General features: G+C 36.0%; 1 protein-coding gene across 2 annotated transcripts in view; it reads right to left on the reverse strand.

The window, feature by feature from the left end:
* MARCHF1 (membrane associated ring-CH-type finger 1) overlaps positions 1-19,882 on the reverse strand; it is a 560,630-nt gene that overhangs the window by 233,517 nt on the left and 307,231 nt on the right. For both annotated transcript variants that reach the window (XM_045831238.1, XM_045831239.1), the window contains one exon: positions 11,084-11,232. In XM_045831238.1, coding sequence (XP_045687194.1) covers positions 11,084-11,194 — 111 coding nt within the window. In that variant the 5' untranslated portion in view covers positions 11,195-11,232. The remainder of the gene's footprint in view (positions 1-11,083; positions 11,233-19,882) is intronic.

Here is a 19,882-nt window from a genome sequence, read left to right on the forward strand (position 1 = left end):
TATATAAAAATGTCTTTCACTCAGTATATAATTCTAAAAAGAATTAAAACCAACCACTGGCAGTGGAGCTAGTCATAAGACATTTCAGAAAATATATGAACGATGTGGTTCCAGGATGTGATGACACCCGTTGCACACAGCTGCACTAATTTTTAAGTTTCCTCTTCCATAGTGAGAGGCAATAACAACAGCAGCAATGTTATATGCCCCTTCAACAGTGTTGGTTTGTCTAGTTTCTGTAGGTGAAATTGTTCAACCCATGAAAACAAGGCCGCCGATTTTTGCTTGTAGTCTCATCACAGTACATTTAATAAAATTTGGTTGGTGTGACAATGTGTCTATGAAAGCTGACAAGTTGGTAACTTCAGTGTAAAACCCATTTCATTTTTTATCTTTAAAGAATTACTGGATCATTAAATTAAATTTCATTCCTGTGGGCTGCACCAAAAACATAAAAGCCAGGTGTCTAAGTTCTGATTTCTGCATTTGAGTTGCTGGTTTCTTAATACGAAATCACAAAGCTGTACTCATGAATTATTCCACCTAATAATTATAGTTGACAATTACTATGGTGATATGAAAATTATTTAATGGGCCATCAACTAAAAGGTTGCTTTTGGCTTTTAATCTAATGGATTGGCTTTGTATGTCAAATAGACATTTTACTGAAATGTAGTTGATAATTACTAGTATTTGTGAGGATAATTAACTGGTCAATTATTTTACTATAGATCCAACAGATATTTTATCTCTAAATTCATTTTAAACACTATTTACAACTACATTTTATTTGCACTTTAACATTTAGTAGGTACAAATAAAGTCTAAGAAGAGAATACCACTGTTATATAAATTGATATAACACTGTTATAACACTAAATTGAGATATTTTAAATCTTGATGAATTCCCTTGGGCAAGATATTTAGCCAAAATCTAAGCTTTTCTGTCTGTGAAATGAAGACTACATAATATATATGTAATAAACATTTATATACGCAAATGTATACTTTATATATAAATTCATAATATATTAACATGTATAAATTATAGTGTACACTTATGTATAAATGTATAATATATATATACACACATTTTATTTTATATCGTTAGATTTAACATACCATACTCTAACCAAAAACTTGTTCAAACCTACAAACATGTGTGCATAACCCACAGACACAGACAAGAGCGTGGTCCTGGCCAGAGAGAAGGGGTGCGGGTCTTGGTGGAGGTGGGCAAAGTGGGGAAATGAGGAAATACATAATAGTGTCAATAATAAAAATAAAGTTTAAAAAATTAAATTAAATTAAAAATTTAATTTGTTATACATTGGAAGATATTTACTTATTAAATAATCATTTTTGTATAAAATGTATGCAACAAATTCAGATTTAAATTTAAGTCTGAATTAGATTTATTCAGATTAAATAAAATTAAAATTTATCCCTCTAATAAAATCTGTGTTTTTACCTTTCAGCCTTAACTCTGCAGGACAAGGATTTTGTACATTTCCCACAGTGCTGTAATAAGGATGAAATGAGTTGGTAACACATCAGGTGCTCAGAACAGTTCCTGGTACATAGTATGTATTCAACAGATGTGGGCTTTTAGTGCATAATTTTCCCACTGTGTGTTTTGCCAAGTGAGCAAATGCAAATACTACATGTTAGATATTAAAGCTTAATAAATTGTACCAAAATATTTAGTTAGTTCCACTACCTATAGAAAGTATAATCTTGTATTAGATTCAGTGTATTTCTCTAATCCAGTTCCTAAAGATGGTTCTGTTTACTTACGACACCAAGTAGATAAGATGTCTTTAAAGGTAAACAGAACACAGTTTACATGATAAATGTAAATCAGACAGAATAATAGAATGCCCCTTCCTCTTCTCTCCTTACCATCATATCCCTTATATTACCAGCTCTTAGTGTGGCTTGGGAAACACATGAATCCCCTACCTTAAATAGTTAGGTACCCATTTAAGGGCTCTTCCAACACCCTTTGGTTTACTCCCCATTCTACTCTAGATCTATTCACTCATTTGTTTTCTTCACTGGGTCTTGAGGATTAAGGACTGTGTCCTTGTCCCCCCAATACCATGTATTGATTACACAGTGCTTGGTACATAGCTGCCTCTAAATGGAGTAGTTAAATAACAAATGAAGATATTTTCTGAAGAATCATAGTAATTACTATGATTCTAATAGTTTTGAATTCTTCATTGTCTCTGTAATTTATTTCCCTATTCTATTCCTTGATAACAGACAGCTCTGGAGTTCCCATCTATAACTCAACAATGTAGAACCTTGAATACAAACCATTCATTAGGCAGTACAATCACTAGAATGGTGAATTACTAGAGTACTGTTCTAGGTAAACAGACATCATGTTATATCATGTAACCATCTGTCAAATATTTATATGAACAAAATATTCCCTGCGAAGTAGCCTAGAAGACTGGACACAGTTAGAACTCTGAATTCCCACTCTGCCGCTGACCTAATCTTTCTGAACCTTAGTTTTGCTGTCTGTAATGTGAACAGCTAGACCTAGTTTCAGAGTTACCATGAAATTTTGAGATACATGTCTAAACATTTTGGCATAAAATAAGCATTAAAATACTATTGTTGTATATTAATTATTGAGTTTTGAGATATAAATTTACCTGAGAACTCTGTGTTGCTTGCCTTTTGAATAAGAAGATTACAAAAATAGCTCTGGAGTCCTTCAGTTTCACTTTGAATGTTCCATTTATTTCCAGGTTATGATTTTTACGTTGAGGCAAAAACAAGCTGACAAATTTCAAACTAATTGATCCTGCCTGATCCCTTTCCAAAAAGCCTAACAACACTCCCACCAAAGCAAGGACAAAGTAACCCTTGTTATTTGTGAGTGGAGAGAAACAGTGTTCCTCAATTCTACCTATGCACAGGAGGCCTCTCCTATTTGGGTATACACAACTCTGCCCACTGGTCCTCAGATAATGAAATCAGGATACTTAAAATCTCATGTGTTCTAAACACCATACAGATAGTAGAATTCAACAACTGTTGAGAATTCAGCATCTTTCTGAAGAGTTCACAATTTAGTTTATATCTAAATTAAACAGACATGACACATTTTGATATAGAGCAGCTGTGAACATGGTCTCGTGATTTACTCCCTAGAGGAAAAGAACTCTTCGTATGAGGGGCATTTTTAGCTCAATTATTACTATTGTGAATATTCATGTTTTGACACTGTTCAGTAACTATACAATTAACGTTAATATGTGACTTTAAGCGGCACAGAGACTGTAATTTTTTTTCGTGGTGTGATGTTTGAAGCATCAGTGTCCCCCTTTGCATCCTTCAATTCAATCTGTTTCCATAACAACCACTGGGATATATTTTTAACAATTTTGCTTTTATAAAAATCAAAGCTCTTGAAGATATAATGTCTTTTATTTAATTTCCCTCATTTGTTTTTTATAGTTATTCCTGTAAAAATTTAGAGTTTATTCACTATTGCCTTTGGCAGTACTTAGTAAAGGCTTTGTAATAGCCATTATAAACAATAACTGATAAATGATCAAATCAGAAACAATTAAAAGGAGAAAGAAAATGAGTTTTTAAAAATCCTGAAAGCTCTATCTGCCCTGATATAATTTATTTTCAGAATGTATAAATTCCATCGCACAATAAACTGGCCCTCTTGGTCAGGGACTACAAGAAACAAGGGTGAGCCAGTTGAAAATAAGTCAATAGGTTTGATGAGAAACTTAATAGACTCAAACTCCTCTTCCTATTTACCTCACATTTGGTTTCTAAGAGGTTAAGTTTATGGGGCAATACCAGTCCATTCACTGTAGGCTTATATGTGATTTCCTTCAGCCTGGTTAAACTAAAAGTACACAATGGGAATAATTGGAGGGTGAGGAAGATGACTCCCATAAATATCAACTGGTAAACATAATTTCTTATGAAGCACAAATTTATATTTCATTCTCTTGTGCATTAAGAAAACTGTATGCAGTCTGGCTGGTGTAGCTGAGTGGATTGAGCAAGGGCTGCAAACCAAAGGGTTGCTGGTTCCATTTCAAGTCAGGCCACATGTCTGGATTGCAGGCCAGGTCCCCAGTGGGGGACACGTGAGAGGCAACCACACAGTGAAGTTTCTCTCCCTCTCTTTCTCCTTCCCTTCTCCTCTCTCTAAAAATAAATAAATAAAATATTTTTAAAAACTGTCTGCAATATTTAAAATTCTCATCAAAGGCAGCATCATTTTACAACAGAATTTACTTTCTATAATCATACTCTTCCTTCCTAAAACTTTACCTCCATGTGTCATGGAAATCATCTCAGAATTATTTGATTTTTAAAATTTGTTCTTCTGTATTTTAAGACATCTGGCATTTCTAATAAGAAAAAGGTATTTAATATATGAAATATTGTACTTAGTAGACTTTATGAACAAAAAGCAATCACATTTCTGTTCAGTAAATGCTCTCTGTTCAAACTGTTCATCCACTCCACAGATTGCATTAAGTTCCTCTTCTGTTGCACACACAAGAGAGATGGGGTAAATAGGACAGACCTTCTCTTTTTCCACCTTAGAGTCTACTGTAAAAATATGGAAAATAAACCAACATGCATTCATATGTCTCAGATTGTTTTCAGACAAAGATGAGTTTGTGAAAAAAGAAAGCCAGAATGGTAGGGAGTGAATGTGTACAATATTAGATCAAATCTATTCAAGGTTGTTACGGTAGAGAGGCCAGGCCCTGAATCAAGAAGCTGGCTATGAAAAGGTCTAGGGAAAGAAACTTTTAGGCACATAATCTAGTCCATTAATAATACACATATGGTCCTCATACCATGTCCTTCATTTATAAAATAAATAGCATCTCCACATTACTAATTTATGAATCACATTGCTTTCTCCCTCAGTTTTATTTGTTAACACCAGTGCATAAAGATAGTTGAGTTGGATCAAATTTTATGGTCATTTATCAAAAGAATGTAATTCTCACCCCTGGCTGGAGTAGCTCAGTGGATTGAGCGTGGACTGCGAACCAAAGTGTCGCAGGTTCGATTCCCAGTCAGGGCACATGCCTGGGTTGCAGGCCACAGCCCCCAGCAACCGCACATTGATGTTTCTCTCTCTCTCTCTCTCTCTCTCTTTCTCCCTCTCTAAAAATAAATAAATAAGATCTTTTAAAAAAAAGGATGTAATTCTCTGCTACAGTTTAGTGATTAAGTTTTATATATTAGATTCAATACACCATACTGCAATCAGTTCAGTCAATTCTATTGGTGAATGTCATGAAGGCAAATAACATAAAATATTTTGTTAATTTTAATACAAAATACTTCAACCTATTAGACTTTGATATGGCTATTTCCAAAAGCAAATGATACACACTCCACCTCATTTTTATAGGTCTTGGCAAAGAATAAGAAAAAAATGTGCCACACTCCTCTGTCTATAGCAAAAGATCCACCAGACTTACTTTCTTTAGGTTTTCATCAAATTTTGCTCTTTTGTGATAATTGGGTATTTTTAATGTTAATATGTCTTATAATTAATGAAAGGTGAATTCTGTGCATTTATTTATTTATTTTATGTATAATATCCAGGGGATGGCCGTGTTCATTTAATCATATGGAATGGAATTCTAGAGAGTCGGAAGTTTAGGGGCTTATTTCTGCATCACACAAATGTCCAAGTGGGCTGGTTTACTATAAATCAGAAGAAATAATAGTGTGGCCTGTGCACCATGAGAACAACAAAAAAGCTGATAATGCTGTGACTCCTCCATTAAAACATACAATCCATCTACATGCTTCTAAACGAAGTCAAAATGAAGCACATTGTTTTGATTTTTCATAAACTTAATAAATATGAAATCTGAACCTTCAACATAATGCTTTTATTTTGAAAACAAAAGATACGACACAATTAAACATGAATCATTTTAGATGCTTGTTTCACTTATAAACTCTTGTCAGATTATGTAAAGAGGTAATTTGTCTAATCACTTCAAATTTGAGTTTTTAAATGTGTATTGTCAATAAGATATTTCTTATTATTAGACAGAGTTTATAGCAAATTGGAAAATCTTACAATTTAAAATCAGACAGAAGTCAGGGTCAGCAATTCACCTCTCCTACTTGTTACTCAGGAGAGTTATTTAACTTTTGACTTAACGTATTTTCAAGTGTGGTATGCAAACACCAGTATCACTTCTCATATGGGTGTAAACCTAGAAATTAGAAGGCCTGGGGCCTTATGATTTGCAGTGAATTACATGAATTCTTAACAACATCTCTCTTTCCTTACCATTCGGATAATTAACTTTGTATTGTACACATCTCAGCATGGTTGTGAGCTATAACAAAAAAAGAGATTGCTTTGAAAATTATAAAACTTTATACATATCTCTGACTACCAATCATTTTCATTTTAGTTTTATTCATATGCATTACAGACTTTTCCTTGAAAGCTTTTTCTCTCATCTCTCCTCTTCTGTCTTTCATACATCAGCAAGCGCCTCAACCCAGACCATGTACAAAAGGCAGGAAAAGGTAAACACGTGTGTGAAGTGGCAGATCACCTCTTCAAACACATAGTAACCCAGAGTCCATTTATGGCCTCGAAGAATCACTATTGATTATAAGAAAGTGCTTTTCTCTGGAGTTGTTGCCAACTACCTCCAATGACATTTTTTGCATCTTCCTATTTTGACTGCCATAGATTTTTTTCCTCAGAAAGTCTTTCACCTTCCTATTTCTGATTCTTATGACCTCCTTTGCTTTCATTTTAAGTCTAATATCGAAACTCTGATTTGATTGAGCAAATTGCTTAAGGGTATAGTCAGTATAAGGTGCTTTGTTTTTAACATTATCTGATAAACTCAGGGGCCCTGTGTTCAAGACCATGGCCCCAAGAGACGGGAGAAACAGGGATCCCTGAATTCATGACATTGATGAGCAAAAGCAAACCTTTATCATATTAAGGTGTTGAAATGTATGAGTTTTCATTTCATGTTCTTCATTTTCACTCTGAATACTAAGTTTATACTATCAGCTCTAAATCTGTTCTTCTAAATTCCGTTGGAAGGTGTTAGACCTACACACCTTTCAACCAGATTTCTCCCTTTCCATCTACCTCTTGGGCAGGTGGTGCCGATGCTAGTGCTACAGGAAGCTAGATGACAGGGGGAGAGAGAGAGGATTCACTTCTTACTGACCCTCAGTTTCTCTGAGCATCATCCCAATGAGGTTTCTCTAAATCAGCAGTAAAATGTGGGCCCAGTTTCTAAGTTTGTTTGTTTGTTTGACTCTCCTTGAATCATCTTTATTGCCCCTCCCACTTGAATATATAAGGATTGAGAAGTGCATCATCCCCTTCAGCAATCTGGGTCCTCGATCCTCAGAGTCCCTCTTCTGAACCACAGTGTGTCCTGCAGCAGTGGAGAAGCATCCCTCCTAAGTCTGAGGTGCAGTTCTGCGGGGCCCCTCCTCAGCTGCTTAGGTTCCAGTTAACTCCAGCCTCCTCCCTGTGCTATTCCTCTGTATGGTGGTTGTTGCTTCTTGCCATTTCTAAACTTGTGTAGACCTTCCTGATTTTTTCGGTGTTCCAGCAGCAGATTAAATAATTGTCCAAGTTATATTCTCTGTTAAAATTATTGGTTTCTGCTTTCCTGATAGTACCTTAACTTTTGTAACTATTCCAATACAGATACTGGTAGCGGAAGAAAGCCTGTGCTATCATAACAAAATCTAAACCATGCAGCATTTGCTTAATGGTTGGGCAATGGGTAGCAAGGAAACAAATTTCATCAGGAGAAAGCCCTACCTGCACAGTATTTTGACAAAACTCTGAGCAAAGCTGCTGTTTCAATAAGCCTGAGTGGCAGACAGTGGGACTGCTGGGCTGGCGAAAGTCAAAATAGATGGAAAACAAAACAATAATGCATGTTGACTATTACTGGCTACACTGTGCAAGGTATTATAAAAGAAATATGAGCTCAGAAATGAATTAGCTAGTGAAAATATAATAGGTTCCTAACCAGGAATAGACCGAAATCAGACATTTCAGAGCTTATTGGACAAAACATCTGGCTTCTTCTAAACCCCAAACAGTGGGACATGGCATTGACATAAGTATTGAGTAACAAACATCCAATAAAAATTTACATTTGAATAAAGTGACTCAAGGCAAATATGAGATTTAGAACTGAAGTAAAACTTCTCATTTGAACAAAGTATCTCTGGTAAACATCAGGTTAAGTAGGGGGTGGGGGAATTGAGCAAAAAGGAAAAAGGACTCATGGACATGGACAACAGCGTGGTCACTGCTGGGGGCTGGGGAACATAGGGGACTGAATGGTAATGGGGAAAGACAACAAAGATTAAATTTTTAAAAAATGTGCTCCACCTTCCTATTTTTCAAGAAAATATTATCTTGAGAGAGAAATATGGGAGAAGAGGAATCGGGGCATCCAAGAAAGAATTCACTCAGGCACATGACTGTCAGGAGGCAAATAGATCACAACCCCATGAATATTTCAGAGGACTGGAGTAGTAAAATACCGCGATCCCAGAAATATGACTCTTGAAATATTTAAGACTTACAACAATTCTTGGTCCCATAATTTCACCCAAACAGAGAAAAAGTATTTCAGGCTACACAGCCTCCAATAGGCACTTCACATGTGAACAAGCAGAACAATAGAAAAGGAAGGACTTCCCAGGGGGCGTTCCTAGAGGCTAGGGGAAACCGTGTACAAGGGAGATGGACCAAGCCTACTCAGGGATCCTCCCTGGCCTCTTGTTTAGGGAGGCTTTATAAAATGCCCATTCAGTAGGACTTCACCTCTGATTTCCATGTGTTTCCGATTCTTTCTCTTCCCAAGCATGAGTGTTTATTGTGGTTTTCCTCTTCCTACTCCTTATCAGTATATTGAGTATAAATGTGTGGTGGGAACTGGTTCCAAAATACAGGTAATTTAGTCATAGGTGATTCTCCACCACAGGCTTGAGCTGAATCCAGGGACTGAAAGAATGTTTAATGATCTCTCTTGGGATGTAATAACCCTCTTTCATGAGAGGGTAGAAACATGGCATGAATATTTGGCAACTGAAAAGATGGACTGTGGAGAAAAATGGACTAGATGCTCAACTAATTCCATCTGCTTTTCCTGGTCATACAGCTGCCTAACATTTACCAGCCTCTCTTACAGTTCAGATGCGGCCATCAGACTAGGTTCTGTCCAATGGACAGATGTCCACATATTCAAGGCTGCTCCATAATAGTCCATGCACAACGGCCCATGCAGTCCCTAGCTTGTCCTCAGTGAGCTATGAGGCCATGTGTATAAGATGGCAGCATCAAAAGATGAAAAGATTCTGTATCTTTGAATCATTTAACAGTGAAACATCAAGGAGAGCACCTGACCTATGACATGAGAAAGAAATATTTGATTTTTCTATGTTGAAACTGAGTTTTTGAGGTTATGTTACAGTGGCTGAAGTTTATCCTCCAACAAAGCATTAACTTTTAACAGATTGATTACTGGATCTAATTAAATTGAGAACTTGGTGTCTCTTTCTTTCTATTAAAAGTGTTTGAATGGGAAGAAAGTATCATCAAGAAAGTGAGATAATATCGTATCGTAGAAAAAGCCTTGGCTTGGGAAGCCTACCTAGCCTCAAGTAATCCTTTCATCATTTACTAGCTAAGGGACACTTGTGAAGTCAATTAGTTTCTCTGGGCCACAGTCTTTACACATCTGTAAAATGAAGCTAATATTAGGTTACCCAATTACAAGAGAAAGCCAAGCCAAATGTTTGCTTAAGGTTTTTAATGGTTTTGATCTCTGACTCTATGAAATAGGAATTAAGCACTAAAGCCACTTTAATGAAAGCACTGAAGTCTTTTTTTATTTTTAAATTTTTAGCTACTGCATGATACCTGACAAAGTCCAGCTTCATGAATAAATAACGTGTAACACGTGTTTCAATGGTGCTAACACATTCCAAGCAGTTATACTTAAAAGAATGAGATGACACAGAGTGGATGATAATTTCAAAGAATCTATTCCCTAGAACTTTGACCATCCAATTGCTTTGCACACATTTCTCCACCCCCTCAGCCCCCTGAGATGATGAAATTAAGCAAGACTTCCGCAACCATGTTTTGTCAACGGAAGCCTGCCCCTTGAGATGGTTTCTCTTATATTCATTTAAAGTTTGCTCAAGATAATTATTTCTGTGCAAAATAACAAATTATCAAATGACTCAACATTAAAAACAAATCTAAAATCTTTGCTCATATTTAATTATATGTTCATCAACTAATAAATTAGGCTAATGAAAACACTTATTTTTATAACAGGTAAAACAATAACTAAAACTTTTCTAATATGTTGAAATAAAACTTACAGACTAAATGGAATTTTTCTTCTTTAAATAAAAATAAAGAATGTTGCAGCAAAAATCTAAACAAACAGCATATAAAACCCCTTTTGCTAATGAGTTTTCTTTTCCTAATCGCTGCAAAATAATGGCCATTTGAAGCTGAGCGCTTAAGCATAAAGCAGATAACTAAACATAAAGGACTATAGTATTGAATTGTTTTCAAATCACTTTTGTGATTAATTTATAATTTCATATAAAATAATAATTTTGAATCCCTTTTTCAGACATTTTATAATGTCTATGTGATTCTGATAAAATATGTGATTCTGATTTTTCATTGTTTTGGGGTAACTTCACTTGTTTTGCTCCATTGATTCCATTACACAAGTATAGGATACAAGATGTATACTAAATATCTAACATCCATGACATAAAGGAAGGATACAAAAGTAGAAAGAAAAAAAACTGTTTAATCTGAATTAAACATGATTATTATATGACACTGATATTTCTATTAGTATCCATTAACTAAACAATCCATGGGAACAATATAACACGAATGCAAATACTATTGTAAACAAGAACAACGTGTTCTTAGAAAGTTGGCCCTCTCCCCATTCCCTCAGTACCCATTTACACAAGAGCTATTTGGAGGTAAAAATAACTTTTCACTCACCAATGTGGAGGTTTGTGAGGCATCAGCCAAATCCCCTGAGATCTCAGGTGTTCGGGTGTTGTTGGGAATTCTGTGAGGGTTACGGGCTATCGCTTCACACCAGCCCAGCATTTTCTCCTTCCTCTTATCCCTTTTCAATTTCTGAAATTCTGAAAATAATTTACATTCCCTGAAACAGGTCACTTATTTTAGTTGTCTATTTTTGGAAAATGTACATAATTTAAATTAAATAAGCAATTTAATGAAATACCAGTGGAGACATTATGTTTTAACCAGAGGATATAGGGAAGAATAGAATATGCCAATTATTAAAAATATCCCAGAACCACAGAGGAATGAAAACAGTATACATCTATTCAATGAGCTTAATGGGTTTACTCCAATTTATGACCCCTCTAGACTGTGGGAATTTCTTGCACCAGGTTCTAAGTATTATCTTCAGGAATCAGTTTATAACATGTTCTTAACTTGGGAGCTAAGAACAGACCCAGTTCCTGATATAGCTCCTATTCAATGACATCTGACATTTGACACAGATTTTCAGCTGGATGGCCTACAAATGCAGAATACTCTGAACACAGGCCAGTGACAAAGATTACTCATTCCAGCAATGTATGCTTATCTACCTTGTAAAGTTCTTCCAACAAAAGAAGAAAAAATTTTAGTGCAAACATGGTGAACTTAGTATATGACATCAATTACCAGTACAGTTTAAAAGATAATAATTTTAAAAATCTCCTTGCTATTTCATGAGTACAAATATTCCACAACTCTTTCTAGCTTTCTAGAACTTCCCATTTGGGGAAAATTTTTTTGGAGTTTGAAAAAGTGTATCAGCAATGACTTTTAACATAATGGAGAAAACATTCTTTCCCTTGTAAAGTTTTACAGCCTACTTTTCCACTCCACCACCCTCAGTAATTAGAAATAGTTTATTGCAGGTCTTTAGTTAAATGTATTACACTGTCAATTAAATATCAAAAATAATGTGGAGTAATTATTTTTCACAGCATCAAAAGCAATTAGCAATCTGGTGGTTTATAACATTTCAGGGATTCATAATAGTGCATTTCATAGCACTAAGAAAAGTAACATAAAGAAAGGTTGCACTAACAGATTGATGAGTTATTACTCTAAATGACAAAATATTCAAGTTAAATGGATCTGAACAATGTAAATAGGGAAGTTATAAAAATTAATAAAAATTAAGTCTAAGATATTCAATGGAATGGATTTCTTAATAAGGCTGGTGATCAGAGTAAATCATTCATTTCTGGTATAGGGAAATGTTGAGGGACCTTGAAAACAATTGTTTAAATGAGCAACAAGTTATTAATGCTTGCCCTTTCAAACACATTGCTTGAGATTTTATTGAAAATTCTTATCTGTTATACAAAATCTGTAAATGCAGCTAATTTGCCCTCCACAAAAAGTAAATATTTCTGCATTCCCTGACACAGTATCTTGGTTACCCATCAGCTTTAAATTACATTTCTTGAAGTGTGCTAAGAGTAGATGAAAATTAGTATCTTTATTCAAAAGCAAGAAATCATTATGCTATGATTCATTATGACCAAAACAGTATAATCAAGTATAAACAAACATTCTACTTGTAAATCATTTGCCACTAATTCTCTGAAAATTTTAAATTTATAATTAAATAGCACTTTCATACTTATAATAAAATGTTGAATTCATGCATGAATAAAAAGCATAATAAAGTAGCCCACAAAATGATATCAGTACCCATTCTGGGATATGTTTTTAAAACCTGCTAACTTCTTATTTCCCATTCAGTGTCAGAGATTAAATAAAACAGTTTCATTTCACTCAGAGCATGCTTTCATGGTGATGGCAGTGGCCACAGCCATGTTCTTCCCAATTCAGCCAACATTAATCCATAAGGGTTTATTGAGCCCCTAGTATATTACAGGCACTGAACAAGGCATGGAAGAGTCACAAGGTGAGGATTACTTTTGTTTTTGATTTGAGTTAAATTCATTGCAATATGCTAGACAATTTCAAAATTCAAGAATAACTAAGATCTTTCGGATCCACCAAATTTTAGATTTGTAAACTTAAATTTGTTAAACTCCACGGTGATTTCCAGCTCCTCTTGATCTTAGATGTCTTCCCTGAAGTTGACTTGTGCAAATCATCCTTTTGAGTTGTTTTGATGAATTGCTAACATGTCATCATGACAGAGCTAGTAAACTTCTGATTGCAATTGCTGAAGTAGTATAATAAAATGTCAACTGCATTGTAGTTTTGTTTTGCATGTAAGAGTTATTATCTTAATTCTAAAGTGATTAGGTAGGCTCAATAATTCAATAAGATAAATACAAACTTTTTTTAACCTAAACAATGTGTTCATAACCATCTTGAAATGTTCACCCTGGCCACTGTACTACTGTTCCCTATTGTAGGAAAACAGAAACAAAACATGATACAAGGCTATGGAAGTCTGGAAAGCTTATAATTGAACATGTACATATTCATGGGAATATTTACAAAGAAATTGAATTTGTGAAATGACAAGTGGAATCTCACCACAAGCTTTACTTTAGCTTTTAATTATATGAGTGAAGACTATATGAGAATGTGTTGGGGACTGCCCTGCCTGGTCTCAGGAAGCTGTAACCACCACCCCCCCCCCATGACGTAGGCTGAGTGACAGACCTCCGGACCAGGAGCCACTAAGGAGACAAAACTTATTTCCCTGACATGAACGCTGCCTGTTCTGTGCCTGGCCTCCTAGGCTTGATCAGTTAGACAATGACGGGTAAGATTTCCCACGGGGGGGAATCGCCTAAGACAGGCACAATGATGTGGAGCCCTCAGGGTAGAGACTCAGGGCTATGGAAATGAAGGGGTAATAGACATCAACCCCTGCCCCCTTGGCTTTGTCAAAGCCTGAGTCCTTGTTCTTAGGTGTGAGAAATCCTAGTCTCCTGGCTGCCTTTGTCTCCTCTGCCCAACTGAGGCCTGTGGAAATAGCAGGGGCGGTGCAGTCCAGACCAGAGACGGCAGACCCCTGGGGTAATCAGGCCTGGGACATAGAATATGCAAGATCCTGTGAGATCTGTTTGCTGGAGGATGTTATTAGATTAGAATTTGAAGACACAGACAAGAAATCAAAACTACCCTTTGAGCCCTGTAGTCCTTTCAAATGATAAAACTCCAAACTTTGCCCAGAATCACAGCAGGGGTTCTGTCTACACCTTTGAAAGTCACCTATTTCTTTTGATCTTTTCTACCAGACTGTGAATCCACAAACTAAGTCTGTATTCTTAATAAAAACCTGCTTGGGAATGGAAACGGGACGTTCTCCACTAGAGAAAGTGGCCATTCTGTCCCTACTTCGCCACAGGACCTGGTTGTCTCTGTGTATGTTTTTCTCGTGTTTTGATGAGCCATCCACAGCATTCTGTGATCACTGCAGGCTGGTGAGCACACGTCAAGAATGTAGAAATGGCCTACGATGGTTACAATGCTACATCTGGACATTTGCATCATGTTGTAAGAGGAATTTTGTCTAATGACTTACTCTATGTAATATTTAGCCACTAACATTACCAGTTATCTTAGAATCAAAGAATTATATCAGGAAGAAACCAACGTTTAAATGGCCTCAAAAGAATTAGCATTGGTGCAGGAAAGTTGAAACAGAGAGAGGTGGGGGGAAAAGTGAAATTTACCACCTCGTCCCATAAATTCTTGAGGGTAAGACACTGTGATAGTTGCTTGCTCAAGACAATGTCTCCTTTTCTGTTATCACAAAACACTCAGCCTTTAGGTCACACTTAAAATAAATCTTTTTTTGCACCACTGATGATAGAGAGCCTTGTAGTAGTTGAGGTGATCTGAGCTAACTGAAGAGTTAACGATGTTGATCACTGAGCCTCTGCAGACCAGCATCCTTCCCACACAGGTCTAAAGTACTCGGCGTATTCTTAGGTGTAAGAAGGCACTGTCAGTCAGAAGGGTAGGCAAATTATGAGCATTTATAATTAACCCTAAAGCACTTTAAACTGCAAGTATCATTAGTATTATATCAGAATAAGAACGTGGTCATTAAGCATTCATGTTAATTGCTATCTAATCATTGAACCAAGCTAATATGAGATGCAGCAATGAGCAACTTATTTAATGATCACGGGAAATTGAGATTTAACTAAGCTTAATTTTTAATATGCTACTTCAAGCAGATATTTAATTCAATAAATAGGAGCACAGTCCATTCTCTGTGAACTAAAATGACAACAAATTAAAATTAGGAAGAGAAAAATTACGAGGCAATTGGGTATATCTCATGGAGAATAATTTACTCTTAATTCGGGAACCATGTTCTAAACACTGCCTTTGTGCCAGCCTCTGTGCCTGAAAGTATTAGTAAAGGCAGTAAAGAGATTCAGATTCAGACTTAACATGACAAGCGGACCAACCAACTTTTGACAGTGTGATGAGTTCTATGAAAACTTTGAGAAAAGACATTTGATTTAGCATCAGCTGAAGAAGAAGGTTGATTTTGGATGACTCTCCAAAGAAAATGAAATTACAAATAATTTACATGAGAATTACAATTTTTGCTATTCCAAAGGCGGGAGCCACCGCCAGCTGTGTACACAACTCCAGGGGACATCATTCACATTGTAATCTATGTAAATAGCACTGGACTCCAAGGGTTGCTCTTTGAGTAAAACACTACCGTGAGGGGTGTGCCTGGAGTCGTGCAATGGGGCAGGAGGAAAGCCCAACTGATTTTTCCAAGTGAAGCTTATTACACTTATTGTACCCAAGCCTAATGTAATTTAATCTTAAAATTAAAAACTCTTTTCACTGCAGGAAAAAAAATGCAGCTGCTTGCCTCAACTTTGCCTTCCACCTCCTCAAGTATTTTCTTCTGAAAATTTTCCCAATCTGTGTCATATCCGGTAAAGTAGTGGTAAGGGCCTGGCCAGCTGCCGTCCCCCTTCACCACACACACGTACCTGAGAAAGTCCCCACCACCACCTCCATGCACACAGATAGTCATCCTCAGATCTGAGCCTTCAGAATAGTCCTTGTCCAAACATTTGAAATGATTTTTCACTTGAAAACTTGAGAAATTTGGCTGTATATTTTTTTAGCTTTGTGTCATTAAGAAATGTTGTATCTCAACTATTGAACATATTCTTCCTCCAGAATAACAATGACGTTCAAGCTCCATCATGAAAGAACCAACTTGCAAGTAAGAGAAGGAAGGGGCAGTTAGAAATATGCTTCCCTGGCTCATGGAACTGCATCTTTCTGAGAATTCATGTTTGTTCCTTGGAGGGGTGTGTGCAGGGGTGTGTGTGTGTGTGTGTGTGTGTGTGTGAGTTCCAAGAGTCCTCCCCAGATGCTCAGAAAACTGTAACACCAACTGCTACTCTGGAACCCTGCCCTTGGAGACTTGGAGTATTAAAAACCACCGAGGACTACCTACTGGGAGTAAAGTTTGAAAGTCTTTAGACCAGATAGTTTTTAGACAAGGTTGTTAAATTTACTGTTACGAAATGGAAACATGTCCTGGGAACCTTCTGATTTCTATGAGTAGGATGTGAGGTTTCTCAAAGGGAGAGTTCATACTTTCACCCTACAATGTGGCACACTAACTGACATAGAGACCAATAAATAATTGTGGATAACAAAATGAATGATAAAATAAAGAAGAGCTCTTCTTCTTGGGGTTCGGTTAGGAAATGAGGAGAAGCATAAGGTGACTCAGAGTGAAAATTTAAATTCTTAAGTGTTTGCTTAGACTAGAGGAGAGATACATTTAGTACATAGTTTCCTTTTTAAAAATTCTCCCTCTATCTTGCAATTCCTTTTGGAAGCACCAGTCTTTCTGTGAAGTCTTACAAGTTACTCTAGCCTTGTGAGGAGGCCCCATGCTGAATAAAGAAATGACACAATGAAAGGCAGAGTTGGTCTCATTCCCTCTTCTGCAGAGGCAATGTAGAGAGGGACATTTTTTTTTTGAAGAGACAGTTTCAGCAGCAACAGGAGCTATTACACTAAAGACTTAGAGACAGAAGGAGGGGGCAGCTTCCAGGTAGGCAACTGTGGGAAAACTGTAAGAGCTGCTACTCCTCCAATCTTATTACGCTCAGGGAAGTGTCTCTGCAGATGAAGAGAAAGTCATACGCACGCCACAGATGGGGGAGTTGTTCTTTATTGTTGGCCATAAAGATTCTTCACAGCATTGGTTGTGCTTGATCAACCCTCAGCACATATGTTGAGCAAACTTTTAGACATAAAAGTGAAATGTGAGGGACTTCAGGTTTAAGCTTTGATGTGTAAAGAGTTTGAAAGTCATCACTCTCATCCTCACCGAAACGATAAAGCTGAAGAAACTGAAAACCAAATGATTTTGTTTGGAACCATCAGAGGATGAAGTTGCAGAACAAACCACCACTCAAAAATATGCCAAGACAGGTGAATAGGGAGAAATGTGGTTAACTTCAGAATACGTGGCAAGAAGCTGTAGTGATTTTTATGTGTCCCTGGACTAGCTTACGAATGAGAACCTCCTGGAGGCTGAATCTTAGTAAGGGTTTTACCACCAGGAAACTTATCTAGATTTCAGTGTGAATAGCTGACAAAGAAACCACTGTGGCACTAGTAGGAAGAAAGGAAGAGTAACCATCATGAAAAATAGCAAAGACCTATTCTCCAGGGGAAAATATCTCAGAGGAGTCATATTAACCTACTTGGATGAAGGCAATTTCTCCTACTCCAGGCCTTTCTATCCTTCCTGCCTCAGCTAAGGTGGCCAGAGAAGCTAAGAAGGACACCTGTGAAGGCTGTGGCCCAGGAAAACAGGCCCATTAAAAGATTTAGATTTAATCATAAAACCATAAACTATTTCTGCTGTGCTGTACCTTACCACCATAGCAACAAGATTTCTAAATAATAACAACAGATGATAAGTAAAAGAATGGCAGATACAAACTCTGTTTGAGAGTAGTACATGGGGAAGCTCAAAGTCAGTAAGACAAACACAAGAACACTACAAGAATTTGAAGCACCTGATAGCTATCTCTGCAAACATTAAAAACAGCCCAATTTCCAGCCAGAATAACATAGCAATGATACCTTATATGTGTCTTTACATAAAACAATTAGAAAGAATATTAAAAAGCAATGTTATGAAAACAGTCTGAAGAGACTTAAAAAAATTAGCACCAGATTCAGATGGGACATAAATATTGGAATTATCAGATAAGCAATTTGAGATATCTGTAATTAATATATTAAGGACTGTAATGGAAAAGCTAGACAACATAAGAACTGATACATAAAGTGAGCAGAAAGATGGGAATGCTAAGAAAGAATCAAAAGGAATGCTACAAATCAAAACAATGTAACAGAAATGAAGAATGCTATTGATGGGCTTATCGGTAGATGGGACATGCTCCCTGGAAGCATCAATGAGCTTGAAGGCAGAACAACAGAAACTTCTCAACTGAAATGGAAAGAGAACAAAGCATCAAAAAAGAGTAGAACATCCAAGAAATGTGGAATTATTCCAAAAGGTGTAACATAGCCATACCTGGAAGAAAAAAGAGAGATAACAAAGCAGAATGCATATTTGCAAGATACAAGGTTAATATACAAAAGTCAATTGATTTCCTATATACTGTCAAGGAAAAATTGAAATCTGAAATTAGAAAAAGCAATAGCATTTTCAATAGGAAAAAAACCAGAAATATTTAGGTATAACTAACAAAAAAGATAGAGTACCTATATGGAAAACTACGATATTTTGATTTTATAAATCAAAGAAAATTTAAATAAATGCAGACATATTCTATGTCCAAGTGTAGGAAGACTCAAAATTTTTAAAACAACTCTTCTTAACTTGAGCTATAGATTCAGCACAACATCAATCAAAATCTCAGCAAGCCATTTTGCTGATATTGACATAATTATCCTAAGGTTTATATTGAAGGGCAAAATACCTAGAACAGCCAACACAACAGTAAAGAAGTATAAATCTAAGGACTCACAACCTAGTTGCAAAATTACTATAAAGTTACAATAATCATGTCAGTGTGGTATTGACAAAAGAATAAACCTATGAAACAATGGAACAGAATACAGAGTCCAAAAATACTCACAACTATAATCACCTCATCACTGAAAAAGAGCAAAGAAATTCAATGGCAAAAGATATACTTTTCAAGGAATAATTCTGGAAGAACTTGACATCCAGATGTAAAAAATCATATCTGTATACAAAAACCTGACATACATTCACAAAAATGAATTCAAAATGTATTATAGGCCTAGTTTAAATGCAAAACTATAAAACTTCGAAAGAAAACAAATGAGAAAATGTGGATAACTTTAGGCTCAGCAATGAAGTTTAAATACTACAATAAAATTGCAATCCATGAAAAAAAATTGATGAGTTACAAGTTATTAAATTCTTTTTTAAATCTTTATTGTCTTTTTTCCATTACCATTTAATTCCCTTACATCCTCCCTTCCCCAGGAATCACCACACTGTTGTCCAATAAATTTCTGTTCTGTAAAAATACTTATAATAGAATGAAAATTCAAGCCAAAGTCTAGGAGAAAATATTTGAAAGATGTGTATCAGACAAAGGACTTACATCTAAAATATACAAAGAACTCTTAAAACTTAAATATAAAACAACAAAAGGACAGATGGAGCTAAACAAACACCTCACCAAGAGGATATACAGATGGCAAATAAGCATATAAAGGATGCCATCATATGTCACTGGGGAACTGCAAATTATAACCATG

The sequence above is a fragment of the Phyllostomus hastatus genome, unplaced genomic scaffold (genome assembly GCF_019186645.2).
Source record: "Phyllostomus hastatus isolate PE091 unplaced genomic scaffold, TTU_PhHast_1.1 phas_contig_159, whole genome shotgun sequence".
Classification (NCBI taxonomy): Eukaryota; Metazoa; Chordata; class Mammalia; order Chiroptera; family Phyllostomidae; genus Phyllostomus; species Phyllostomus hastatus.